Source organism: Fundulus heteroclitus, chromosome 6, assembly GCF_011125445.2.
Source record: "Fundulus heteroclitus isolate FHET01 chromosome 6, MU-UCD_Fhet_4.1, whole genome shotgun sequence".
NCBI classification, from domain to species: Eukaryota; Metazoa; Chordata; class Actinopteri; order Cyprinodontiformes; family Fundulidae; genus Fundulus; species Fundulus heteroclitus.
Genome location: NC_046366.1, coordinates 32301636 through 32329310, shown reverse-complemented (window position 1 = coordinate 32329310; position 27675 = coordinate 32301636). Strand labels below are relative to the sequence as shown.

General features: G+C 39.9%; 1 protein-coding gene and 5 non-coding genes across 6 annotated transcripts in view; 1 reads left to right on the top strand and 5 right to left on the bottom strand.

The window, feature by feature from the left end:
- LOC105915956 (contactin-associated protein-like 4) overlaps positions 1-27675 on the top strand; it is a 201330-nt gene that overhangs the window by 109788 nt on the left and 63867 nt on the right. The window contains exons 11-16 of the mRNA XM_036138619.1: positions 11842-11948; positions 14457-14576; positions 16570-16770; positions 21036-21198; positions 22025-22152; positions 23111-23281. Coding sequence (XP_035994512.1) covers positions 11842-11948; positions 14457-14576; positions 16570-16770; positions 21036-21198; positions 22025-22152; positions 23111-23281 — 890 coding nt within the window. The remainder of the gene's footprint in view (positions 1-11841; positions 11949-14456; positions 14577-16569; positions 16771-21035; positions 21199-22024; positions 22153-23110; positions 23282-27675) is intronic.
- Positions 395-477, bottom strand: trnal-uaa. Its single transcript has one exon. It is a non-coding gene; the product is annotated as a tRNA-Leu (tRNA).
- trnal-uaa lies at positions 938-1020 on the bottom strand. The gene has a single exon. It is a non-coding gene; the product is annotated as a tRNA-Leu (tRNA).
- Positions 1481-1563, bottom strand: trnal-uaa. Its single transcript has one exon. It is a non-coding gene; the product is annotated as a tRNA-Leu (tRNA).
- trnal-uaa lies at positions 1828-1910 on the bottom strand. The gene has a single exon. It is a non-coding gene; the product is annotated as a tRNA-Leu (tRNA).
- Positions 6040-6122, bottom strand: trnal-uaa. Its single transcript has one exon. It is a non-coding gene; the product is annotated as a tRNA-Leu (tRNA).

Here is a 27675-nt window from a genome sequence, read left to right as displayed (position 1 = left end):
CGAGATAATATGCACCAAAATAGTGATGAATTGTCTGCTTTGATACCTTTACTTAGGAGCCCTCTTAAGCTGGTTCCAGTGTCCAGGTTCAGATGGACCGTCCCAATCCTGTAGTTTAAAAACAACCAGACCTCCTCTCTATCAGTCTTTGGGAGATGGCCTAACTATCCCAATGGCTGACCCAGAGATTTGGAGACACTGCTGTAGTGGGAGGAGTTGTTGCTCTGCTTCTGCTGACCTTGTGGCACGTTCCCAAGGTGAAACGGTCACAAAGGAACCACCAAGGTACATGAAAGCTCCTGGTCTCAGTCTAAAGGAGCTAGCTTTCCTAGGCCATGGTTTACATTCATTTTCTACCAGGGAAAGAGAAAATTTTGCATTGCTCCTTGAAAATTACCAGGAGTGGGGTTTGAACCCACGAGGACATTTGTCCATTGGATCTTAAGTCCAACGCCTTAACCACTCGGCCATCCTGGTAATTGTAGTAGTTTTGGCCGTACATTTTCGATTAAGCCACTCTAACTTCACAACTGTGGACCAGTGGTCTCCAGCAACACGAGATAATATGCACCAAAATAGTGATGAATTGTCTGCTTTGATACCTTTACTTAGGAGCCCTCTTAAGCTGGTTCCAGTGTCCAGGTTCAGATGGACCGTCCCAATCCTGTAGTTTAAAAACAACCAGACCTCCTCTCTATCAGCCTTTGGGAGATGGCCTAACTATCCCAATGGCTGACCCAGAGATTTGGAGACACTGCTGTAGTGGGAGAAGTTGTTGCTCAGCTTCTGCTGTTCCCAAGGTGAAACGGTCACAAAGTAACCACCAAGGTACATGAAAGCTCCTGGTCTCAGTCTAAAGGAGCTAGCTTTCCTAGGCCATGGTTTACATTCATTTTCTACCAGGGAAAGAGAAAATTTTGCATTGCTCCTTTAAAATTACCAGGAGTGGGGTTTGAACCCACGAGGACATTTGTCCATTGGATCTTAAGTCCAACGCCTTAACCACTCGGCCATCCTGGTAATTGTAGTAGTTTTGGCCGTACATTTTTGATTAAGCCACTCTAACTTCACAACTGTGGACCAGTGGTCTCCAGCAACACGAGAAAATATGCACCAAAATAGTGATGAATTGTCTGCTTTGATACCTTTACTTAGGAGCCGTCTTAAGCTGGTTCGAGTGTCCAGGTTCAGATGGACCGTCCCAATCCTGTAGTTTAAAAACAACCAGACGTCCTCTCTATCAGTCTTTGGGAGATGGCCTAACTATCCCAATGGCTGACCCAGAGATTTGGAGACACTGCTGTAGTGGGAGAAGTTGTTGCTCAGCTTCTGCTGTTCCCAAGGTGAAACGGTCACAAAGTAACCACCAAGGTACATGAAAGCTCCTGGTCTCAGTCTAAAGGAGCTAGCTTTCCTAGGCCATGGTTTACATTCATTTTCTACCAGGGAAAGAGAAAATTTTGCATTGCTCCTTGAAAATTACCAGGAGTGGGGTTTGAACCCACGAGGACATTTGTCCATTGGAGCTTAAGTCCAACGCCTTAACCACTCGGCCATCCTGGTAATTGTAGTAGTTTTGGCTGTACATTTTCGATTAAGCCACTCTAACTTCACAACTGTGGACCAGTGGTCTCCAGCAACACGAGAAAATATGCACCAAAATAACTTGAACTTGTGGCACGTTCCCAAGGTGAAACGGTTACAAAGGAACCACCAAGGTACATGAAAGCTCCTGGTCTCAGTCTAAAGGAGCTAGCTTTCTTAGGCCATGGTTTACATCCATTTTCTACCAGGGAAAGAGAAAATTTTGCATTGCTCCTTGAAAACTACCAGGAGTGGGGTTTGAACCCACAAGGACATTTGTCCATTGGATCTTAAGTCCAACGCCTTAACCACTCGGCCATCCTGGTAATTGTAGGTGTTTTTGGGGATTTGTTTGCTTGTAATTTGATTATTGACTTGTTCTTTGAGCTGAAGCTTCATGATTTTTTTAATCCATGAAAGAACAGTAAATGGACTGAACTTTTCCAGTCATATTGACCACTCAAAGCACTGTACACTAGAGCCACATTCACCCAAACAAATTCACACACTGATACACAGCTCAGCAGGCAACTCAGGGTTAAGTGCCTTGCCCAGGAGCCCATTGCCATCTGTCAAGGGGAAGCTGGAATTGAACCAACAACCTTAACCCATCAAGCCACAGTCACATAAACATAAATTAAACACATAGACAAAAATAAATATAATTAGATAGAAATGTATAATTAAATAAATGAAAGCAGGCACTTATGCTAACAGTGTTTCGATTAAAGGATGAAGAATTATTGCTCACAGGAGATCTCAGCCATGAAAATTATCACTGGCAGCCCTTTTGATTTATTTTTCCTTTATACGTGTCATTTGGGATCTTCAGGCCATTTTAGCATCTCATCTGTTGCTTTCACATTTCTATCTGTGTTGTGTTGTGTTTTTTATTGTTTGTCAACTTTCATCAACGCTTTTCGAGTTATAAATTTATGCTAAACATGTCAGATAATTACCCGAGGACCTTTTTTTTTTGGTCTGGATTGTTTGAATTGTTTCTAGCTTAAATCTTTTTTCCTGAAGCTCTTAAGGCCTAAAAGTTAGGGGACAAAACTACAAAAACGTCTCCACTGTGATTTTCAGCTCCCACACACTGATCTGACTGCCCACTGAAACAGAAAAAGAGAAATAAAATCACAGCTCTCCACACTCCCACACTGATTAAATTCAGGGTCCGTGAGATATGAAGTTATGAGGAAAATTGAGTTGCGGACCCACCTTCCATACGCTTGTCTGACCTCAGATCAAACTATTACATCTGTGTTTGTGTGTTTCTGTCCAGACTAAAGGGCAAAGTACGCCCATGCAATAAGCAGAACGCACGAGCAGCCACGCGTTTAATTGATCCGAGCGATCAGTCCGATGACAGGATTTGAACTGAATCAGCAGCTCTGTTCTTATTACAAAAGTTCAGACAGAAGTGCTTCGTTCAGTTTCATTGTTTAGGAACCTGTAAACTCTTGATTTTTGATGTGATTTAAAGATTTTGATCTAAATTATTCAAAAAGTGTTTTTTGACTGTATTACCGTCAGGTTCTAAGTTTAACAGCCCATAAGACAGCACAGTTAGTGTCAACAACATCTTTTAGATCTTTATCAGTCTTCGTTGTTTCCACTACCACTGGTTGTACATCTAACAGCGATGCTACATGTTAAAATGCCTGAAACACTCGGTAAAACTAAATCTAAACTGATTTTACAGCTCAGCAACAGTCAAACATCACCAGCAATTACATATTATCGTATGCCTGTGCTATGCCATAAGCTGGTTGAATATGCTTATTATTATTATTAATTATAATTTGGTATTATAATTTAAATAATAAATCATTCAACTCAAAATTTCGCTATAACAAATATAGTTCAAATGGTGGTGATGTTAGCTATAAGCTTATAAGTATTTATACCACTAATGCATTAGTTAACTTGCTGTTATGAACTCATTTATGCTGGAATAAATGATCAGGTCGGACTGTTAACCGACCAGGTTTATCCAGCAGGCTGTGAGAACCCCAATGTAACTGCAATTAGAGTTTAAATCCTTATTCCTTATCACCATCCAATGATATTGTCTCTGTATTAATGTCAGATGTTAACTCCAAAGGAGGTTAGCTCTGATTTCTGAATAACCATGTAACTGTGAATTGGACTGAACACAAAACAATGTCTATTCCGCAGTGGTTGGTTTTATTGAACCAAAAGCAATTCCCTGTTACAGTAATTCTCTGATTCAAACAACTTTGGAATTCTTACTCATTACTAAACTAAAACATGCAAAATATATATGTGGAAATAAAGAACAAAACAAAATAAACAATGGATTAAAATGAGCGGTTAGCAGATCTTAACTTAACTCAAAGTTGTTTAACACCGCCCTCGAAACACCGGCATTTCACGTATCAGCATTGATAGACAGAACAGCTTCGGGAATCTCACTGGACGCTTTGATGTCTTACACAAAGCTAGTTCAGCTAAGCTACCTACAGTTCAGATATACGTCACCCTCCCAAGATGGCGGCTACGATGACGTATGAGGGGAGGTCCTAATGACGTAACCACGCTTACGCTGATGGGACAATGCCTCGTTTCGAGAGGGGGGCAGCTAACTAGGAGTTTAAAGCAAAGCCCGCGACTTGAGCTCGGACAAAGAAATTAAACTGATAAGGAGCGAAAAGAGAGAGAGGGGGGAAGCAGGGAAGAAGATGAAAAGAAATAAATCGGTAGCCCACGGCGGGGTTCTTGATGGATCACAAATCAACACAGCAAATCAATTGTACAATGCATGCACATACAAAGAAAATGTTCAGCAAAATAATTCCAACTTCGTCGTGGAATAAAAGCATTAACCAACACCTACAAAGTTCTACCGCCTGCCCAGGCACTTCTAAACACCCTGTTGGTGAGACAGAAATAAAAGGGGAGAGTCCGTTACTTTGAGATGCCTCGGGGCTGGTCCGGAGCGCTCCCGAGTGTTGCGGCTTTCTGGATGCGTCTTGACGAGCGCAGTTATCCGCAGGCTGCAGCGGGACCGGGATGGGAAGAAGCTGCTTCGTTTCTTCCTCCGGGTCCACAGTCGCTTTGTTGGCCAGACAAAGCGGGGTCCTCTTCGATCACTGGGAGATATGGCGTCTCTCAGTCTTTTGATCAGAGGGAATTTAAAAGTACTTATTTTAGTCGACCTCCTGTCTGCACAGGGAATAGTTTGGCTTCGAAAAAAAAACTCTCGGTCCAGCGAGGAATTCGAGCACGTGTTGTGGGATCACCCCAACGGAAACAGCTGTGTCTTCTCGGGTTGGCTAAAGCCAGGGAAGAAGAAAGATGGTCGTGGGTGATCGGCTTTTATAGCCATCATCATAGCAACCTTATCTTGATCGGCGGCCATTTTGCCGTGTTGCGTGATGGGAGTTGGTGGCCATTTTGACCACATGAGTTGGTGGCCATTTTGACCACATTGCATCATGGGTAACGTAGTCCGTTACGTCCCGAATTGATGCAGCTTTTGTCACGTATGAACTACATGAGTTGGTGGCCATTTTGACCACATTGCATCATGGGTAACGCAGTCCGTTACGTCCCGAATTGATGCCCGCTTTCTGTCACGTCTGAACTGGCACAACACCTGAAAGACACAAAATTCGATTAGATTGATGTCCCTGATTTATTCTGATTTGAATTCTGTTTTCCAAACACACACATACTAAATGTCTGAAGCATCGGAACCAAGGAGGCTGTAAACGAGAAAATAAAGTTAAAGGTAAGAGCTTTATTTGCATCACTCCAACTTACTCTGGTAGTAAAGCACTTTAAGAGAATAAGAGGAAAAATAATCATTGTATCTCGCTGACAGGAAGCTGAGGTTTTTTCTGTTATCTATAGAAATTTGTTCTATGCAATAATTGGAGATTTGCTGCATTCACAGCTTGCAGTACATGAAGTTGTCATAATGTGCAGCCGAGTCAAAGGCTAGTCAGTCGACCCCATAATAGAAGTCCAACACCTCTTATAAATATACTGATCATGTCAGGTTATTGACCCATCAAACCGTCCAATGAACCATTTGGATCCTTGATGCTTTCCTAATGACACATGCATTATGGGCTGTTTTAAAGGGGAAACGACTGCCTAAGAGTTTTCTATTGTGTTTGTTTTTCTATTTTATTCTTAAGTCATATTAACATGCGTAGGCGTACTTGCAACCAATGAGATGTCACGCTTGTACCAGTCTCACCTTTTCCCATTAGGTTTCATGGTATTTAGTCTACTGGAATCAATTAAAGATTTATTTTCTGTCGTTAAAGTTTTGGTGTTAACCTGGATGTAAGAAAAGTAGTACATACTTTCTAAGCTAGAACTAAAGATATATTTACCCCACATCTAAACTTGAAAAAATGACAACAGCAGTAAAAGCTGCAGTGATTAAAGATCATGGAGCATTTTTGCTCACATTCACACTACCAGGAGTGGGGATTGAACCCACGAGGAGATTTATCCATCAGATCTTAAGTCTAACGCCTTAACCACTCCGCCATCCTGGTCCCTATTCCTTTTGTCTACATGTCCAGTTTCGTGTAATTAATCACTATTAAAAATTGCACAAAGACAGATTCTAACTTTCACTGTATCTCATGTTATCAGGGGTAGAGGTAAGCCAATAAGTAACAAACCGCAGCTCTGACAGGGATCCACGTGTTCTCCTGTTAAATGGATGCATGTGATGCGCTTGCAGCGATGTTTGCAGACCGTTATGATGTAGCTGGCTCCACTGAACCACTTTGTTTCATCATAACAAAACATGGGCCTCTAAAGAACTGGTTAATAATGTCTGAACCCCTGTAGGCCTCATGTACATCAGTCAAGGTCAGTATTCACGTTTCAACAATAAGGAAGAGACTTGGCATTACATGGAAGGGCTCCAAAGCAAAAGACCGCAGCTGATCAAAAAGTCTCACATTTGCCAGAAAAATGTCTTGAAGGTCTCAAAAACTGTTGTGAATGTTTTATAAATGGATGAGATGTGTTATAAAATGAATATAGTATTTTAGATCATACTGCAACTTAAACATGGCACTGCTTTACCAGGACCTGGTTGATTTGCTGCTGTTGATGGGACCGTGAATTCTTCTCTTGACATAAATATCCTGAAGGACAATTTCAATCCATTAATTTGTGACGTTAAAATCAAGCCACTGACCCAAATCTCTGCTTCTGGATACCTAAAAATACAAAAAATACTGGAGCGGCCTAGTCAAAGTACAGACTTAAATCTAACTGAAATACTGAGGTCTTAACCAGGCAGTTTATGCTCAAAAACCCCACCAGGATGGTTGAACTGACAATCCTGGAAGGAAGAGTGGGTCTTGACCCTTGGATGTATCTGGACTGGTTAAGTTTTCCTGGATCGTGCAATGTTTAGTTATTATCCCTTTAGCGTTTGTCTAGTGGTTTTTGTGGACCGTTTTGTATATCTTAGTTGCTTTATAGGCTCTGTTTTGTTTATTTGGTTAGATTTCCTCCTGTGTTCCTCCCTGTCAGCCCCAGCTCAGTATTCTCTCTCCCTCGCCGCTCTACCTTCATTGATCCCAGCTGCTCCTAATTCCATCTGATTACCTCCACCTGTCTTCTTCCTCGTCCTTTCTGCCTCTGCATATATATACGTATACTCCCTGGTTCTACCCCTCACTACTGATTCGTCTGTTCTCATTGTTGGATTCCTTCCCTTCTGTCAGCCAGCTTAATCTCAGTTCCTGTGCGACATCTGGAAGTTCTTTTATTCTTCATTAAACATCATCATCACCTTGCCGCATCTGCGTTTGGGTCCTTCTACAAACGCACCATGACAGAGTGGGCCTTTATTCCACCAGAGCAATGTTGGTTAGAGATGTTACAATGCAGGAGCAGGGATTAAACCCACGCGAAGCACTGGATCTTCAGTCTAACGCTTTAACCATTTGGCCGTCCCGGTCCCACTTCTGTTTATCAACACGCCAGAACCTGAGAGCTATTTTTCCTCATTCTCTGCCGAGCTTCTCCCTGTTCCTCTTTACAAAATGTCTCAAGAGCCCAGTTATGAGCTCCCGGGAACAACAGGTTGCGAAACATTTTGTCACAATTAAAACGTCAAGACTTGGACTAGAGTCACACCTAAAACTGCGTTTTGCATTTACTCAGGTTTTGCAGATATCTAACTGAGATGCTGCATGTTATATTCATATATACTTCCTAATATTTCAGAAAAGCCATCTGCACCATTATAGCTCTCTGGCAGTAAAACGAGCTCATTAATCTGCTTTTGAATAACACAGTTGAACACATTTATGCAGAGAAAAGTAACTGCGCAGCAAACTGCTGACCGACGGCAGTTTCCTACGCCTATTTCTACCCTTTTTAAAACCTTTTTCACACCTCAAAACAGAAAGCTACAGCTTGCATCATTACGTAGAGCATTTTTCCTGCTGTCATTGTTAAATTTTCAGTGCGTGTGGAGCGTTGTATTTTCAGTGATGGACTCACAGTTTGCCGTCAGTAGGAATCTGAAGGCATTTCTTTAACCACAAAGCAGCAGAACACCTCTGTTGTTTGCCGTGATTTTCTGTCTCTGATGTTGAAAGCTTGTCAGAGCTCATGATCAAACATTTGAACGTGAGCGGTTTTTATTCAGCCTATTTGTTTGATTTGTAGTCACTGGCTTTTACTCTCCGAAGCCTTCTGCCGGCATTTTCTGCCTGTTTCGTTGAGGGTTTCAGTGAGTTCTGAAACATTCTTGCCTTAATAAAAGTCAGATTTGCACAAATAAAAATGCAAAGCTGATAAAGAATGTAAAAAAATTTCATTTTTCATTTAATGGATCTTTTTTAACTGTTACAGAAGCTTTGTGTTATCCTATATCTGTAACTGAATTTAATTTTTGGTAAAAGCGTTACTTAATGTCACAGATTAAAGACTTTCTTGTTTATATTCTTGGGTGTGAATTATGTATTTGCACAATCCTTTTGGTCTCTGGACTGGAGTGGTGGTTATATATGTTTATTTATGTACAAATAACACACAGAGCTCTGTTTCTGCCTTGTTTCATCATGAAAGCACTTTCTCCACACAGTATTCGACTTGTCCGTGTGGTCTTCTCTTTGGTCGGCGCCATCTCAGTCCTTGGTCATGAGGCTTGTTGGTTTGATATCAGAAGGGGACAGTTTGGGACAGATGGTTGACATTCTGAAACTGGAGAGCTCTTGTAAGCATAAATAAAACTGGTTTTGCAATAGATATAGCAAGTTAACATTAATTAACTGGCACCCCAAAAAATGCAAAAAGTGTCTAAAGAGAAAAGTGTATTGAAATTCAATTAAACTTTGTTCTTGAACCCTTTGGTGTAGATGCACAAGCTTGGTGTCTTTGTAAAGGTAACACTAAAAAAAAAACATTCTTTCTGAGTAATTAATTTTCTTGTACTTGTAACCAATGTTTAGTGATTAAATTCGGAACACACATAAATTGTGCATTTTGTTTTTTTGTTTTTTAATTTTCTCATTTGTCATGTGGCTGCAGACTGAGACAAGGAGGTGCTGGCTGAAAAAAATAAAGGATCCAATGAGACAAGTCTTTCCTACGACAGGTTCAAATCTGAAGACAATAGAATATACAATGACTATTTTGGACTTTTTTCTGTTGGTATGTCCAGGTTTTACTCCAAGTTTTATCCTAATGCTTACAAACTGTGCAAGCTGAGTTGCCCAGCTCAAAAGGCTGTAACTCCTGATTACTTCTACAGAGAGACATCAGTGAGGACTCTAATAAAAGGTCATTTCCAGATCTTGTTCTGTGCACAGATTCACCGTCAACATGACTGAAATACAGTCAGTGAGTAATTAATGTCTAACACAGAAAACGGCTTTTGGCGGGCGCAGCAAACTGATTTGATTCACGCATGCCGATTCTGTGGGGATTTTAATTTCCATCCTCAGAATTTATATGTCTATGTGATAGTAATTTTATTGGCTACAAGCTGCATGTGTCAGAATGAGCATCTGCACTGTCTATCCTGAGCAACGTGCGTGAAAACTCCTGCATGAAAACAGGAGGAGGGAGTTTGAGACATGAGCTCTGGAGACATTGTAGATCAATTGGTCAAAAGAGGTGTCAATCAAGGGAGGAGGGCCTAGACAATTATTTTGAAATCCAAATTTCAAAATAAAACAAATTAGGACGCTTACAAGTCAGAAATGCGTTCTGTGGGGACAGCCGTTGAGAGTTAAGGAGTTTCTCAAATGACCTTCCCAAAGGTCACCAGCCAATTAAAATTAAAAGTATTAAAACTAGCCAATTAAAATGAGCTCCACCAATTCTGCCAATAAGTGTGGTGAGGTGTCCTGCCAGAAGTGCACCAGGAAAAAAAAAAATTTTGATGGAAAAAAAAATAGTGTGGTCAGGTTACAACTTACTAAAGGAAATTTAAACAGTATTAGTAGGAGTTTATCTACAATTGCCTGATAAAGTGACTATAATCTTTAAAATTAGGTGGTACTGTGCTAGATTGGCTCAGATCTTATTTGGCAACTTTGATCCGTTCAGACAAAGACCACATGTGGGGTTCCTCAAGGTTCTAATGCAGGCCCCATTTTTAATCAACTTTAGATGATTCCCCTAATAACCCAGATCATGGAGCACTAAAACATGTCATCATCTCTTTACTCATGTCACTTCAGTCCTTCACAGTCATAGAGTTTTATCCAATTTGATGTAGGAACAAAACAAAAATGATCATTTTGGTGCAAAGAACCATTAGCCACTATGTATTTTATTCCCATGGCACATGGAATCGTCGTTACCCCAATTCAGTCAACAGTTCTACGCCTTCATCAGCTTGCAACGCTAAACTGAAAATATCCAAACTCATCTCTTTGAACTTTGTTGCCGTTGAACTCTCTAGAATACCAGATTGTGGAACGGAGCTCACTGGCTCCAAATTTGTAAAATCTATTTTACAATTTTGTTGTTGGGCTCTGAGGGCCATTAAAGGTTATTTCTATTTCTGGTCCAGTAGAAACCTTATAGACTCTCAGGTCATCAGAGAGCCGTTCATTGTTCCCAGTTTCGATGCAATACTAATATCCTTTCAGAGTATTCCTTTATCTTTTTATTTCTTTATTTTCCTGTATGAATTACTTTTTTGAATAAATCCTACTAGACCAATAAGCTCATCTTGCCTGTAGGTTTCACAACAAATTCAATCTAAAGAACCCAGTTCTTGTTTTTAAATGTGTTGTTGTTAAAGAATTGACCTGGCTGCGGTCACTCCAAGTTCTTTTCCTGAATAATATGATGTTTCTATTGTAGACTCCTGTAATAATAAAAAGACTCTTGAAACATAAACTTTACCATATTTAATCTAAAAGGCAGAATGACTGTTGTTTGTCTGCAGTTTCCAGGGTAAATGCCTTTCTCAGTCCAGTCTCTGTAATCTCATAATCCCTAACATTACTATTGTTCTACGATCATCCCACTCTGAAATAAATAATTGTTCATGTAAATCATTAAAACCCCAATTAATGATGACATGGAGGCCTGTTATCCGTTTATGAGAACTTCTCACCAGAACCGTGAGCGTCTCTTGGAGATGTTGAGGAGTCCAGCTTTGCTCCTTGGATGTCCTCCTGTTGTCGGCATTAGTTTCCTCCCGAAACTCCCCGGATTCAACTTGTTCTCCGCTGCATCTCACAGATGACGGCTGGGAAATTTCAAAACTTTGAACACTTTGTCGCTTTTTCTCAAACCTTTGGTCTCCTGAACGGAAACAACTCTGGCAGGAGGAGGCTCCTGGGGAGGGGAGTGAATTTTACTGCATGGTCTTCAGAAACATTAAGGTTGAGCCTGCTGTGACGTCAGAGAGCTGCTGCTCATGCAGGAACTTATGCAACAAGGTTCAATTTAACTGAACTAATTTTAATCTTTTCATATTTAACCGCTTTTAACTGTGATATCTCTCATCCTTTAAACCCAGCCCTTACGTATACAGAGACACCCAAACATCTTTCTTTTTTCTTTTCTTGATGGGCACCAGCCCCCCCTGTGACCCTGCACATAATATTTTTTTATCTGTTTAGCCCTTTAATCAGTTGTACTGAAAATGCTTTTAAGTAAAGTGGGTTTGGCGTAGCGTGTTGGCTAAATATCTTTGATGCTCCATGAAATATTGTAGAGCTAATGAGGATGCGAGGAAAATGGTTGGTGAATTCCTGCTTCTCGGTTTGTGTCTTTCAGGTGTTCTCCCAGTCACTGTGAGCACGACGGCCTCTGCAGTCAGACCTGGACCGTCTTCCACTGCAACTGCTCCGACAGCGGCTACAGCGGCGCCACCTGCCACAGCGGTGAGTCACATGACCCTCAATCTCCATAGTGGAAGAAACAGGCTTACATTGGATAAACTGATTTAAATAATTATGCACTTAGAAACCAAAATCCCAAGGACAAAACCCCCAAACCTAAGATGAGCGGAATGGTGTGTGCAGTCCAGTGCAGTGAGGAATGTTCTGATCTTTATATTGGAGAAACCAAACAACCTCTCCAAAGATGCACGACTCAACACAGGAGAGCTACCTCCTCAGGTCAAATCTCTGCTGTCCACTTACACCTAAAGGACAAAGGACACTGTTCAGAGGACCAACATGTTCACATTTTGGACAAAGAAGACGGATGGTTTCAAAGGGGTGTGAAAGAAGCCATCTACGTTAGGAGAGAAAAAACAACCTTAAACAGAGGAGGAGGCCTTAGGTTCCACTTCTCAAAAACTTACAACACAGCTATAGGATTAATTCCGGCCAATCATCACCTTAACTCTCATCCTCATTCGGGTGATCAAAACATTGTTCCTTTAAGCCAATAACAACCCTAACGACTCCTCGTTACAGAGGAGTGGACCAGTTTCGGTCCAATCTGCTGTCTTAATGACTTTAACGACCGCCCATTACTAAGGGGTGGACCTGTTTCGGTTGAATTTGCATGTTATCTAAGCCATTACAAGGCCTTTGTTAGGCAATGGTATAAAGCTTGGTACTGCACATTACTCCACACTTTTTGAATTGAGAAAGCTTCCTGGAGAGGAAGCGAAACGTCTTCTACTACGGAAGACAAGTCCAGTTGTTTTGTTTTTTATTTTTTTTGCAAAATGCTTATGCCTTTTTTTTGTAAAACTGACAAACTGACCTGCAGTTTTGCATGTCTCCACCGGAATGATTGACAATTCATCTTCTGTGTGAAGATCTCAAAGCCTTTGAGGTCAGGCTTGGCATCACCCTAAACATTAGCTGCCTTCACGGGGACACACAACCATGCCCACACACACACACCTAAGGGCAAATTAGACAGATAAAGCGATCATGTTTCTGGGCAGTGGGAGGAAACCGGAGTATCTGGAAAGAACCCACCCATGCGCAGAGAGAACATGCAAACCCCATGCAGCAAGGACCCCAGGACCTCACTACAAATCCTCCTACTTACTTTTAAAGTTATTCACAATCTCTCCCCTTCATATGTCTCTGATTTATTTCAAACTTCAACTCCCTCTTGCATACTTAGATCCTCTTCTACCACTCACCTCGTTGTTCCTTCCGCCCGTCTTAGCACCGTGGGGAGCAGAGCTTTTTCTCGACCTGTGCTCACAAACTGGAATTCACTCCCCCCTGACATCTGCACTGAGTCTTTACCCTTGTTCAAATCAAAACTCAAAACCCACATGTTCATTATTACCTCTTCATTATGATTTTCTGTTACTTTGCTGTGTGTAGTTTGTGTTGTTCTTTTAATTATGACGATTTGCTTTTACCAGTTATTGTTTTTACCTGTACAGTGTCCTTGAGTGTTTTTTTAAAGGCGCTTGAAATAAAATGTATCATTATTATTTATTATTACATAGCAGCAGTCTTACCAACTGCTTCTCCAGTCAGCCCCCAGGACAAACATGAAGAACTCAATGCTTCTTTCCTTTTTTTAGTTATTGTAACAGCAGAACCAAAAACGACTGAATAAAAATTCAAGTAAAAAGATCTGAATCAGCAGATCTTGTGTTTGTGTGTGGAATGTATTCAAGAGGAGCAAACTAAAGTGAATTTCTCTCAGGAACAAAAAGAAGGACTTACAGCTAGTTTGTTTTAGTAGGAGATGAAAAAAACGACAATCAGAGATCACAAATTTGAGCTCATTAAATATAGACTCCCAGAAATGTTCCTGCAGACATGGACTGCTGTGGATAAATCATTGAACACACCTTAACCATGGAGGACATTTAAAACAAAAAAACCCATTTCTAAAGTCCTGAAAGACGTACTTCTATATGCTTAGAATAAGGAGAGTTGTCTTTTTGTAGCTCCATGTCTAAATGGGGGATTTTCTGAAACCCAAGTGCTTAGACTGACCATGAAGTCTTTAACATAAAAACCTGGTGGACTTATTCAACATCTGTGCAACATTTCTCTTCAACGTAGGTCTGAAGAAGTTAGTGTTCCTTAAACCTGTGTGTAAAGGGGGGAAAGGACCCCATTGCCTTGACTAAAGCCTTGGGTGCTCCATAAAGATGAAGGACAGTGAAGGGAACCTTTAGCTGAGATTTACTCTAAGTGAGCCTGAAGGTGTTTGCCACATGGGCCATCGATTCAGCTTTTATTTGGTTTGTTTCAAAGCAGTTTTCGACCAACCCTTAGTGTTGAATAAAAGCCATTTTGCTTGTGAATGAGAGGAAATAAAACAGGTGGAGACTTCCTTTGGAGATATAAATGTGTTTTATTTGCCGTTGCTCTGCATCACAAACAGAACCTCAGATTATTTTTGAAAAACCTTTGCAGGGGTGATTCTGACGATGTTCTCGTTATTTTCCCTCCCAGCTGTGTACGAACAGTCCTGTGAAGCGTACAAACACAGCGGCAACACGTCGGGATATTTTTACATCGACGTGGACGGCAGCGGACCCATCAAGCCACAGCTGGTTTACTGCAACATGACAGGTGACAAATGCACACGCTAAACCCTACGTTTCTCATGAATCTTTTACATGATCAGATAATAAACGATCTTCCTCCTCTGCTTTTATACCACACCTGTCCTCCTTGTTTATCATATGCTGTAGATTAGTGTTAATTTTAATCAAAAAGCTCTCTTTGTCATCTACAGCTCCACAGACTTTCAGTGTTTCTTCTGTTACGTTTCAAACCTGTTTCGAATTATTGTACCTTAGATCCATAGATAGAACTGTGATGGTTTTACAAAGGTTCTGCATTTATTTTTCAGTTTGTGCATATACATACACACACACACACACACACACACACACACACACACACACACATATATATATATATATATATATATATATATATATATATATATATATATATAAAATCAGAATGAAGTTTGATCGCCAAGTAGGTTTGCACTTACAAGGAATTTGACTTGGTGTTGATGGTGCAGACAAAAAATAAGAATACAGTAAAATAAAAAGTAAAAATTATATATATACAGAAGCTATATACACTCAGTAAACTGTGCGTTAATGTAACGCAGAAGCTTGTAAGTCCTGGGCGTGAGAGAGAGGTATAGTATTTCTGATTATCCAGAAAGCCAGACTCGTTAATTATTTGGGTATGTAGAACAGCAGAGCATCTCCTTGGTATATTTCACAGAGATTTGTGCAATTTGTCTCGTGGAGTTTGCAATGAAGGCTGTTGACCTTGTACGGCTTGGTTTAAAAAACAATAGCCTTATCTGGACTTATGATCCATGTCCAGGTTATTGGCCCATATTTTGGGCCGTCCCCTTCATTATCAGGACAGTTCTGCCCTCTGTCAGCCATTCAGGGTGAGTCCCATTTGTCATTTGTGGAGAAAAGTCGGCTTATTCAACCAGTAGGCGTGGATCACTTCCTCTGTTACATGACCCATCGCTGGACTTAAAACTATTAGCCTCTGTGCATCATTGCTGTGTAATGCTTCTTTCTCTCATATACCTCTGTAGTATTGTTCAGTCTCTTGCCTTGGTGAGTTATTACCCTGCCACTGATGTTGTAAGCAAACCCCTGATCTGCCGTCCAACACCAACCAACTGAGCTTTCACTACACTAATCTATTGAACCTACCTACCAACCGTGGATGATGTTGTAAGCTATATGCACCATACCAACTGAGATTTTTTTTATATAACCAGCTACAGAAGGACCAAACACTACAGGATGTAGACCCTGTAATACAACGGAAGCCCTTTTTTCCTGAACACATAAGACCATTCACATAATGACACATTTCCTTTCTGTATTGAAAAAAGTCCATAAATAAATCAACACAAATCTGCTCAACAAAAGGAGTCTGTGTTTTTCCACAGTTCAGAAGTTATATACACAATGGCTCCCACATAGAGCAGCCCCTCCCCAGCAAAAGCTGTGGATAAACAGACAAAATATGTATAAAGTGGTATATAAAATGTAATTTTTTTGCAGTACACATAAAGCAAACATTACAGAAAAAGAAGAAAGAAAAGAAAATGTAAAGATTATGAGAGAGAATCCTATCCAACAGAAACAAGAATCAATTTTCTTTTGTCGTCTGCCCTGGACAAATTTAAGTTTATTTTTCATAAGGGAGCGCAAATTATTAGTCCTTTTTTTAATAATTTTTGTAATTTTGTAAATTACATGCAACTTTTCGGCTCGACGATGTCACTGGCTCCCAGTTTTCTGTGTACATGGAAGATCAGCTGGAGCACAGAAGCGGACTTGTTTTCTCTTTATGTATATATATATATATATTTTAAGTGTGCCTTATAGTCCGAAAAATACAGTGAACCCAGGGATTCTGTGTTTTCTCGAAAAACACTTGAATTAAAGTATTCTCCAGGTCTGGGTGAGGATGACAAAATAAAAGACAATGGAGGAAAAATATTGGTTTTATTCATCCATTCAATGTCGCTTTCAGTAATAATTACAGTTTCTCATGGTATTTTCACCAGATGACAATACATGGATGGTGGTGCAGCACAACAACACAGAGCTGACCAAAGTTCGCCCTTCGGCGGGGGAAAACCAGCAGTTGGTTTACTTTGACTACATGTCTGAGGAGGAGCAACTGGCAGCCATCATCCACCAATCAGAGCACTGCCAACAGGAGCTGTCCTATCACTGCAGGAAGTCCCGCCTTCTCAACACTCAAGGTGGAAAACAGTATCTGTGCCGATTTCATCTGCATGGTGGTCAGAAAGTGTTGCATAGTAGTTGTTTATCATGTTGATACTATTTGACCGTATTAGTGAAGTAAGATATTTGGTAAATATCACTGTCTGAAACTTTAATTGTAAAAGCCTTTAAAAGAGGCACTAAAAAGATGTATGATTAAAATTAAGAGCAGAGATGAAAAACAAAACTTAAAAAAGGAAATTTACCATTACCATAATTGTATATTGTGATGTTAATATTGAAAATAATTGGGATTGGCTGTTTCACCCACATATGTCAATGGAAAACAAACCATTTAGTAAAATGCAAATATATGTAAGGTCCACTAAGGTGCAATACTGAGCATCAACATGGGTTTCATGGAGCAGAACATCTCACGTCTGGGTGCCTGTAAGTATTGGTGCAAAAAGTAAAACTTCAGAGATATATTATCAACAACCCTTTACTTATTATTGGAACGTAAATGAACATCCAAGCGTAGCTACAGGAATTGATGAGGGCAACAGATATAAGATAATAAAACTGGACATGAAAATTAGTGCATTATCCTTTTATATCAATTATCCTGGTATGGTTGTCTGTACACAGTAGTCATTGTCAAAATCAACAATTAATCTTAGCGGTTAATAAAATAATTAAATTAGGAAAATGACAAATAATCCTAAAAATGTAAACTTCTTCTACTTTTCATTCTTAAGTTTTTGTCGGGGAGTTTGCCAAACCACTCGGCACAGTACTGCCTCCAACCACGATCATAATCAGTCTGTTCGGGTAGCGCCATTTATCTGTGTATTATGTATTTTTATTTCTTTTTTTTTTTGACAAACCAGAACAAAAACAAGCTGAAATAAAATAGAAGTAATGAGACAATTTTCAAATGTAAGGAGTAAAAACTATAGATAATTTCATGAAAAAGTAAAAAGTAGGTGAAAAAAGAATTACTGCTCTAAAGAATAAATACCAACATTTTCACTTAAGTAACTTAGTTACTTAACACCTCTGGTCAGGGCATAACTAGAATGAGCAGATCTTTACTAACTAGGAAAAAAAAGCATACTCTGTGCTACCATCACAAACAAGGTAGTTCTGAAAATTATTTTAAAGAAGGAGATGTTTGTCTGAGTGATACCCTGTCAGTTTAGGCTGATGACCATGTCCTGGTCATGGACCATGTCTAAGTATGCCCCTCTCTTTCCGATTTCAATCGAACAATAACAAGCTTATTGTTTCAATCGAACAATAAGTTTTGTGTTGACTAGAATTTAGTAATTAAGCAATTTTTTTTAATCTTGGAATATCAGGCCCTGAATACAAATGCAATCCACACTTTTTCAGATTTGCCTTTGAAAACCACTTTTTAAGATCCTTTTCTATTCACATTACAATTATGCACTACTTTGTACGAGTCAATGTCATAAAATACCAATGAAATACACTGATGTTTGTAATCATAATTTAACAAAATGCAAAACAGTTCAAGTAGTACAAATACCAAATTGTCCAAATTGCCTTTGCCTCTTATACCTTTGTATATTTCTCATGCTGGAATTTCAGTCCTCTAGACTTAGACACAAATACTCCTGGTCATTGCTCACAGCTGTACCTGGCAGTTAGTAGGGAGTTAAGAAAGCTGTAATGAAAATAACTGTGCTCTGTAATTTATTAGACCACTTTGTTTAAGTTTGTAAATCAGTCTAGTCAGAAATTCTGCAGGTGTGTCTTTGAACCAGGCAGGTTCTCTTCAGGTGCATTTATTTATCTGGATTTGGGCCTGTACATTATTTTAATTATTCAAAGATTGATCTCACTATTCAAGCATCTAATCCTAATCGCTTTAATCTCCTAATCTTATCTCGGGGGCGAGAATAGAGAATCTCATTTCATAGCTTTCCCTCCAGTTTGCCTGAAGTCTGTCCCCAGATACAAAACGACGGTCACGAGTGTTGGAAGCAGAAATAGGATCTCTTTGATCACCGGGTAGCTTTGCATTTCTATCAGCGGCTCTGAATTAACATGAAGGGCCAAAATCCACAGACGTTGTGCACAAAGACAAAGTTTACAACTTTACAAGCATCTAGTTTGGTGTTCAGGCTTCTTCTTCTACTTTAAATGTTTAATTCAATTTAAAAAAAATTCCTTCAGTCTTTTCTAACATGTTTGTTTTTGTTAGTGTTTTTTCTTTTTAAAAAATCCAAAAAGTGATGAACAGATCACTCTAGGAAAAACATAAAATAAAAAATTCTGTTGCTCTGCTGTTGTCCAGACTAATACGGCTCTGCATGGAGAATATTTAAGAAATGTGTGAGGCGAAGCAACTCTGTTGTGCGTCATGTAATAAAAATGTTGGATGAAACCTGGCAAGACAGTGATAGATGAGTAAGGATGAGAAGAGAAATAGAGGTTTCAATATAACCCCCGCCGCGTGCTGGGAAACGCAGAAGTGCTGACTTGGCACCTTCACAGTGTATACTGCCATCATCTGCTATATCACAGCTTTATTTTCAGCTGTGGCGCCAGGAGCTGGCAAACATCCCTCTGTTTCAACTACTGGCTTCAGTCATGAAGGCTTTGAGATGAAGACCGTTTCCTGAATAAACCCACATTTCCTGCTGGTCCAGTGCAGATCCCAGATCTTTGCAATCTGTCCCTCAGCATTCCCGCTAAAAGGGTCCGCGTGTTATCAGGTATTAGCATCAGTGTCACACAAGGTGTGCCGACACGCTGCAGGCGGCTTTGAAAAGGTTTTCCCATCTGCTCACAGCACTACAACAAAATTCAGTGTAACTAATCGGGATTTTATAACCTAACTCAAGGTTGTATACAATTAAATTTAAAATAAAATACGGTTATACTTTATTTGAAGGGGTGTACATAAGACTGACATTACACTGTCATAAACATGACATAACACCTGTTATGAACACAAATGACTCTTTATGAATTTTTAGGACTGTTATTAATTGTCATTCAGTAAATTATGACACTATTAAAGCAAAGTTCACATTGTTTAAAATGTCTTTGTTATGACAACTTGACATTAGCAGAGACAAGGTTAAGTTTAGAGCTTGATTTGGGATTAGGTTAAATTTAGGGCTTGATTTGGGATTAGGTTAAATTTAGGGCTTGATTTGGGATTAGGTTAAATTAAGGCCTTAATTTGGGATTAGGTTAAATTAAGGATTTGATTTGGGATTAGGTTAAATTAAGGGCTTGATTTGGGATTAGGTTAAATTAAGGTCTTGATTTGGGATTAGGTTAAATTAAGGGCTTGATTTGGGATTAGGTTAAATTTAGGTCTTAATTTGGGATTAGGTTAAATTAAGGGCTTGATTTGGGATTAGGTTAAGGGCTTGTCATAACAAAGACATTTTAAACAATGTCAACTTTGCTTTAATTAATCACAACAGTCCTAAACATTCATAAAGAGTAATTTATGTTCATAACAGGTGTTATGTCATGTTTATGACAGTGTAATGTCAGTCTTATGTACACCCCTTCAAATAAAGTGTAAACGAAAATACTAAATGCTTTTCAAAATCAGTTGCAATTAAAAAAAAAGAAAAAATTATCCTCCTTTACTTTGGGACTCCTAAATAAAATCCAGGTCAATCAATAACCTTTAGAAATTCCCTAATTAGTAAGTAGAGTCCAGCTATGTGTGATTTAGGGCAGATAAAATAAGATTTTATCTTCTTTCTGCTCCCTTTTGCTCATGGGAAAGTATGACAGTATAATTATAAGTAGGTATAATTATAGCTGCTTGCCAAATGGCTGGTTTAAAACAAATTTAGGCATAATTTGCATAAAACTTTTATTATTTTTAGGCTGCACAGTGGAGCAGTTGGTAGTACTGTTGCCTTGCAGCAAGAAGGTCCTGGGTTCAAATCTCACCCTGTGGTCTTTCTGCATGGAGTTTGCATGTTCTCCCTGTGCATGCAGGGGTTCTCTTTCTTTAAAACTGAAGCCATATATTGTTTTCTGTCTTTCCTCTTCATGCAGAAAGACTCCAGGCCAGGATTCAAACCTAGGACCTGTAGCTCACAGTTAAGGCAGCCGTTTCAGTGAATTAGAAGTTCTAGTAAAGAAAATAAAAACTGTAGTTTGTTTTATGCCAATGGATTCTACTGTGCCTTTGAGGGTTAGGTACCAGAAGTATGGCTAGATGGGATAAATAGGTTCTCCGTCAGAAAAAGCGCCAAAAAAGGGCAAATATAAAAACTAAAGGGCGTTGTATTTGTTTCAGAGGGGTCTCCGTTCAGCTGGTGGCTCGGTGGTCCCGGGCTCGGCCGGGTCCAGACTTACTGGGGCGGAGCTCATCCAGGCAGCCAGCAGTGTGCCTGCGGCCTGCAGGGCGACTGCGTGGACCCACAGCTCTACTGTAACTGCGACGCCGACCGGCTGGAGTGGTAATGATGACTCCTAATGCATGCATTTCTTATCATTTTGTTCCTACTGGTGCTCGACTTCTGGTAACCTTAGCAAGATGTTTGTACGCCAGCGAAAAACAACAAACCTGAGTAGATAATAAAAATGCCTCGCTTTGCTGCTGCACCTGACGATAAAAACCTCTCCATACCGAGACTTTCTCCACGCCACTTGCTCCGGCCGTCAGATAAATTCTCAGCTGACAGAGAGAGTGACGCGCAGATTATCTGAACACGGGCGTAAATGGACAGATCCGCTCACTCGGCTGTCCACCCGGCGCGCTCTTTGGGAGACGGCCGTCGCAGCAGAGGCACGCACTCAGTGTTAACTGTCAGGTTGTACACAGTCTGGCTGAATAGCAAGATGTCGTCCCCAGGAGAAAAATAAATAGATAAATAAAGATCCGCTCAGATCCGAATCATGCTGTTCTTGTTGTGCTTGCATGCGAGCTAATTAGTCTAATTAGGATACATGAGAAAGCATGAAAAAGTCATTTATCCTGCAGCTTCGTTTCATTTTACTCTCACCTTCCTGCTTCTCATCTTCTCCTTTGTTCTCCCTTATCTAACTTCTTTTAAATCAAACTTATTTTCAATCTACTGCCCTTAATTACTCCTCAAACTTTTCTCTCTCCTCTTACATCTTGTTTACCATCCTTCTCCATTTGCCTCCATCACGTCTCCTTTTTACCTCATTTATCACGTCTCCCTCTTACTTCCATCTGTTCTTGCAATCTCTTTTTTTCTAAAAATTTTCCTTGCCAGTTTGCCTCTTCCACTATGGCAACTCTTTCCTCTCCTCCCTAAGGAGCGAAGACTCGGGCCTTATTTCCCACAAGGACAGCCTGCCGGTCAGATCCCTGGTGCTCGGTGACGTTTGGAGGCCGGGTTCAGAAGCGGCTTACAGGGTGGGATCGCTGCAGTGCCATGGTGACAGTAAGTCCATCGCTGCTCTACGACGCAGTGACCATTCTCCCTCAGCAGGCATTACAGTCGATAATGATTAGGTTTGGATTAAAACGTCATCGTCTTTGAGCTTAATTCAGAGTCCCAACGTTTAGTGGTTCAGGTTTATCAATTCTTTTTAGAAATGAAACAATCTAAGAAAAATTGGTCATTATGTCAGGCCTCAATTAGTCCACTTATGACGTTGCCTGGGCTTTACCACCTTATTTAAATGTGCTTTATACTCCATCTCTTCCTTGCTTACCTGAACTGTTTCAATATGTTGCATAAAGCTGCTCTTATTTGCATATTTCCCTAAAGCTGGATAGGTTTCATCTTGACTATTTTTTTTACCATCTGCTCATTCTTGTTGTAGCCCTGAAGTGTCTAAAGTTTGGACCGTGGGCCATTTGCAGCCCCCCAACAAAGAATAACTTCCCCCCAGCACATGCCATTGATGCAGATGGAGATTTTATTTCTAATTAGCAAGAAAACAACATTGAATGACTTTTAGAAGCCTGTAGATCGAGTAATTAGTTTGAAATTAAGTTAATTTTAAATTCACAAGATTATAAGAAAGCTGGGCTCCTTTAAATAAAACTGTACAGAAATGAGGGATTGTCCTAAAATTTCAGCACACCAATGTAAATCCCTTTTGATATTTTCTGCTTTTTAAATAACACGCATGAGTAATTTTAGAGTCATATGCCACTTAAGGAGTGAATACATTTTAGTAAAAAAAAAAAATTCCTTTCAAGGTTCAGAGTTAGATTTTCGCTTCTCTTTCAAAGGATGTTTAGGTAACTCATAGCAAGGAAGCTCCTTTTTTTCCTTTTAACTCTAGTAAGTCTCTGATTTTAACCCTAAAATGTGAATAATTATCAAAACGGTCAGCTAACAGGTCAGTTCTGCTGGTTGTGGTGTGACTTCAAACTCTCATATTTCCCAGAGAACTTCTGGAACGCTGCATTCTTCGACAAGGAGACGTCGTACCTCCACTTCCCCACCTTCCACGGCGAGCTGAGCGCAGACGTCTCCTTCTTTTTTAAGACCACGGCTTCCTTCGGGGTGTTCCTGGAAAACCTGGGCATCAAAGACTTCATCCGCATCGAACTGAGCTGTGAGTGCCGTGGGAGCCGGAGGGTGGGGATTTGACGCGGATTAGGACGATGTGTCAGTGAAACCTGGCAGCTTTAATCTGCCCACACCCACAAAATACTGTCTCTGTCTGGTTGAAGAAAATCCTGTAGGGGGGGGGGGGGGGGGGGGGGGGGGGGAATGGTGTGCCTTTTGATGTGAAACTGCCTGGCCAACATCCTTATGTCGGATCTTGAGAAATCTTGAGAAAGTGAGGCCCCTCAGTACATCTCATTTTGTCTGAATGATATGAAAAGGGGCCTGGACCCTCTTCATATAAATAAAACCCTCGTGATTAAATACATTTGGTAGGATGAATGCATTTCTTTTAAAATGGGCAACACATTCAGGGAAGGCCTGAGTTGTTACACAGCTGGGTAATTGGTGTATTGGCATTAGCTAAAAGCAAATTAATTTCATGTGTTTTGGGGGCCCCGCATGGGATACCTTTAGATGATGCAGATCTAGAAATAAAACGAGCTCCAAATAGGCTGTTTGTTACTTTATTTTTAAAACCCACAATGGTCTACAACTAAACGGGACCCAAACGTCTTACGCCTGAGGGTCTATTTTCCAAAAAATGCATACTCATACTTTATAAGGCATTTCCCAACTTGTACAACACCTGAACTGCTAATCTTGTTATCAACTAACATAAAGGTGGTGGCAGATGATGTGGATGTGAAAATTTGAGAGTAAATTATCCTGGGCCTGAGAAAATGAGATTTGAATGCCCCACCCCCCCAAAAGAGAATAACGCCTATGTTCACACACAAAACTTCTTACTTTTGCTGTAAAGAAGGAAATAAACACAGTAAACCACAACATGTTGGTAACATCGGTAGCAACTTTGGTGTCCACACAACAAGCTATATACGGTATTTTTAGGACTATTTAAAATCCTTAAATTTTCTCAAACGTTGGTAGTGCGCCTTATAATCCGGTGATCCTTATATATGATTAAAATTGTGCTTACTGACAGATTTTATGTGGTACAATGCACTCAAAAAATGTGATAAAATGAGCTGTCTACAAGACTGCCTGACTGTAATGTCTAAACTAGAAGTGCATTCAGTCTGCAAAGGTCCACACGTACTCGAGGCGGACTCTGTGCGGACTCTATGCATACAGTTACTACATGCAGAGCTCAATTTTTACCACCGCTTCACATCAAACTGTTTAATATGTGACACAGAGCTTGATACACTGAGCTGCTCCAAGCAGGCGGTCTGCAGGATGCGCAGCATCTCAGTCCCTCTCTGTTCTAGGTGCTCAGCTAGCTAATCACACATTTTACCATCTGTTCTGCCACTTTGTCCCACTGGCAGAAAGTCCAGGAATATAGACAACAGTACGCTGGACTATGAAGGTAAAACGTCTGCAGAGAGTCAGCACAGCTCACAGCATGCACAGAGTATGTAGAAGCCTTTATGCAGCCCGTACCTGGAGAACGCACTAGCAAAAATAAACCTAGTAAGTTATTTCAATATAAGAGTTAAGTTTATTTTGGCTTTATCTTAGAAACAGGGCAGTGTAGTCCAACTACTCTGTCCTCCTGACAGAGACGGATAGAGAGCTGTGGACCTGAAGGGGAGGAGAGATATACACACATTATTATTTAGTGCACCTTATAATCCGGTGCACCTTATGGTCCAAAAAATACAGTACGTGTTTAGATTGAAAAAATCAAGACGGACCCCTACTGTGCCATTTTGGCACAGTTTGGCACAATTTTTGAAAGTTTGAATTTATTCTTGAAATTAACAAATGTGGGATGCTAATATATATTTGGTCATAAAAGCACAAACCGCCCCCCAAAAAACACAACTTTTTTTCCAGCACTCTTTATTTACACACTCTAATGTCAAACTATATATACAAACAAATGGTAAAAATAACAAACAGAATTATGCTAATGAGTTTGACTGCGGTGGATTCAGAATCTTATTGGCTTTCATTAGCAATGTGTCGCTCGGCGCTGCTACGTTTGTTGAAACCAGGCCCACCAGAACACAAACTTGGTCATAAACTGTATCTTGAGTACCTGAGTGCTTTTTTTGCATGGTGTGGTCAGTGGACATTAGAATGAAGTAGATACTTTTGTAGAGGAGTGAAGATGTAAGTGGGTGCCGGTCTCAGACTTAGTCAGCTACAAGCGTGTTATTGTTGCTGAAAAGCTCAAGCTCCATTGAAGTGACTTTTGTACCCTTTTATGGTTTTAGCTGAGTCTCCAGTCGATTCAAAGGAAGCCTTTGGGCTTAGTAGCTGGGTTAGGCATTTATGCTTTAAACTAGTAAAGAGATGTGGCCCACATGGTCAAATCACCTGGGTCCTGTGTTGGAAAACAAAACCGTATTGCTTGGGTCCCACACAGACTACTTTGGGTTATATAGGTAAAGGTATGACATGGACTCATAAACAGCTCTTTGTATGGAAAGCATATGAGTCAAACAGAGTTCGGCCCCCTATGTAAGTCTTACCTCGGCCCCTAATATATGATGGATATTTAGAAAACATATCTGTGGGTTTGTTATCCTGATTAAAGTTTGTAAATGTTACGGAGGCTTTAGGGGATGAGCTCGAAGTAGCACACAGCTAGATAATTAGTCAACCTGCTCTAAAACAGGTGGCTCCGGCGTAGGCAAACCCTTTGGGTCTTCTGTAGGAATATAAAGGCTTCACCCTTACACGAGTCCCCTGGCCACATAGGGAATATGTTTTGGTTATACGGGCAAGAAAGGGATTTAAACTTGGCTTTTCCTATGAGCTCCAGTTGAGCAGAACATCAGAAAACAGTTTAAATAATAAAAAGAAGAAATTAAGTTCTAATCTAACATGTTAAATGACAAAGGAGGAATCTTCTGTCATATTTAGAGCATTACTAGTTACTGCAGTTAGCATTATTGTGACACTTTGTCTTTATTAAATCATTTTTAAATGGCGCTGAGCAACAAATTCTGCTAAAATAACAAGAGCTGGTTTTACATTTTATTTGGTGTTTCTTTTTTTTCTGTTTTTTTACATCTAGGCAAGGCAAGGCAAGGCAAATTTATTTATATAGCACAATTCAGTACAAAGACAATGCAAAGTGCTTTACATGATTAAAATATAGCAAAATAAAACAGAATAAAAGCAAGTAGGAATAAAATATAGATAGAAAATAGAACAAAAAAGTGGTGATTCAGTTAACTAGAACAGTTGAAGGCAATTTTAAACAAATGTGTTTTTAATCTTGATTTAAAAGAACTCAGGCTTTCCGCACTTTTACAGTTTTCTGGAAGTTTGTTCCAGATAATTGGAGCATAGGAACTAAATGCTGCTTCTCCTTGTTTGGTTCTGGTTCTAGGTATGCAGAGTAGGCTGGAGCCAGAAGACCTGAGTGGTCTGGATGGTTGATACACTGATAACAAGTCTGTGATGTATTTAGGAGCTAAGCCATTTAAGGATTTATAGACTAACAGAAGTATTTTAAAGTCTATTCTCTGAGATACAGGGAGCCAGTGTAAGGACTTTAGAACTGGGGTGATGGGCTCTACTTTCTTAGTCTTAGTGAGGACGCGGTCTAGTGTTTTTCTAGATGTAAAAATAGATTCATTGTTTTATTCCCAGCTAAATGCAAATACCATCTATAGCATTTCTTACCAGTCTTTTTGGACAAGAACCTGATTTTAATGGTACTAGCACCAGTTCAGCATGGGAACATGTGGGGCGTAAAAAGTCTGCCACGGATCTGCGTGGGTTTAGTTTCTGTTGCTTTTAGTTTCCCTCTGTCTCTGTTCTTAGGTTTATAACTCAGCTGCTCTCGCCCTGTTAGTATCAATCTTCTATCTTGGTCCAATGATCATCTCCCCTAAGGATATATTGCCCCCTGGTTCATTCAGTTTCTACTGGAGTCTCTTGTTTGGTGTCCTTTGGATCGCTGTTTCCTGCCCTCTCTTTCATCTTCTTGATTCATGGACTGCAGACGATTTTCATCAAATCGTTTTACTTTTGGATGCTCTCTGCCTGAATTTGGGTCTTCCTCTCCCAATTAGGCATTTCTGGTTACTTGTTAACAAATTTCCCTAATTAATTGTTATTTTGTCACAAAAAATATTATAATAAATTTACAGTTATGTCTCTGCTGCTGAGAAAATTAGGAAATTAAACCTGGTTCCTAGATTTGTTAAACTGAAACCTTTTGTGTGATTACTGCGCTGATAACAAAAAAAAGTAAACAGAAAAAAATTATATTTAACATTTAATTAAAAATAGAAAGTGTTTCGGGCTGACATCTCTCTTCTGAAATCAGATTAAGTGTGAATTATACACCTAGTTACCATGTTTTCATTCAGGTTCATTAAGCATTTGTTCAAGCTCTTTTTAGAGAATCAAACC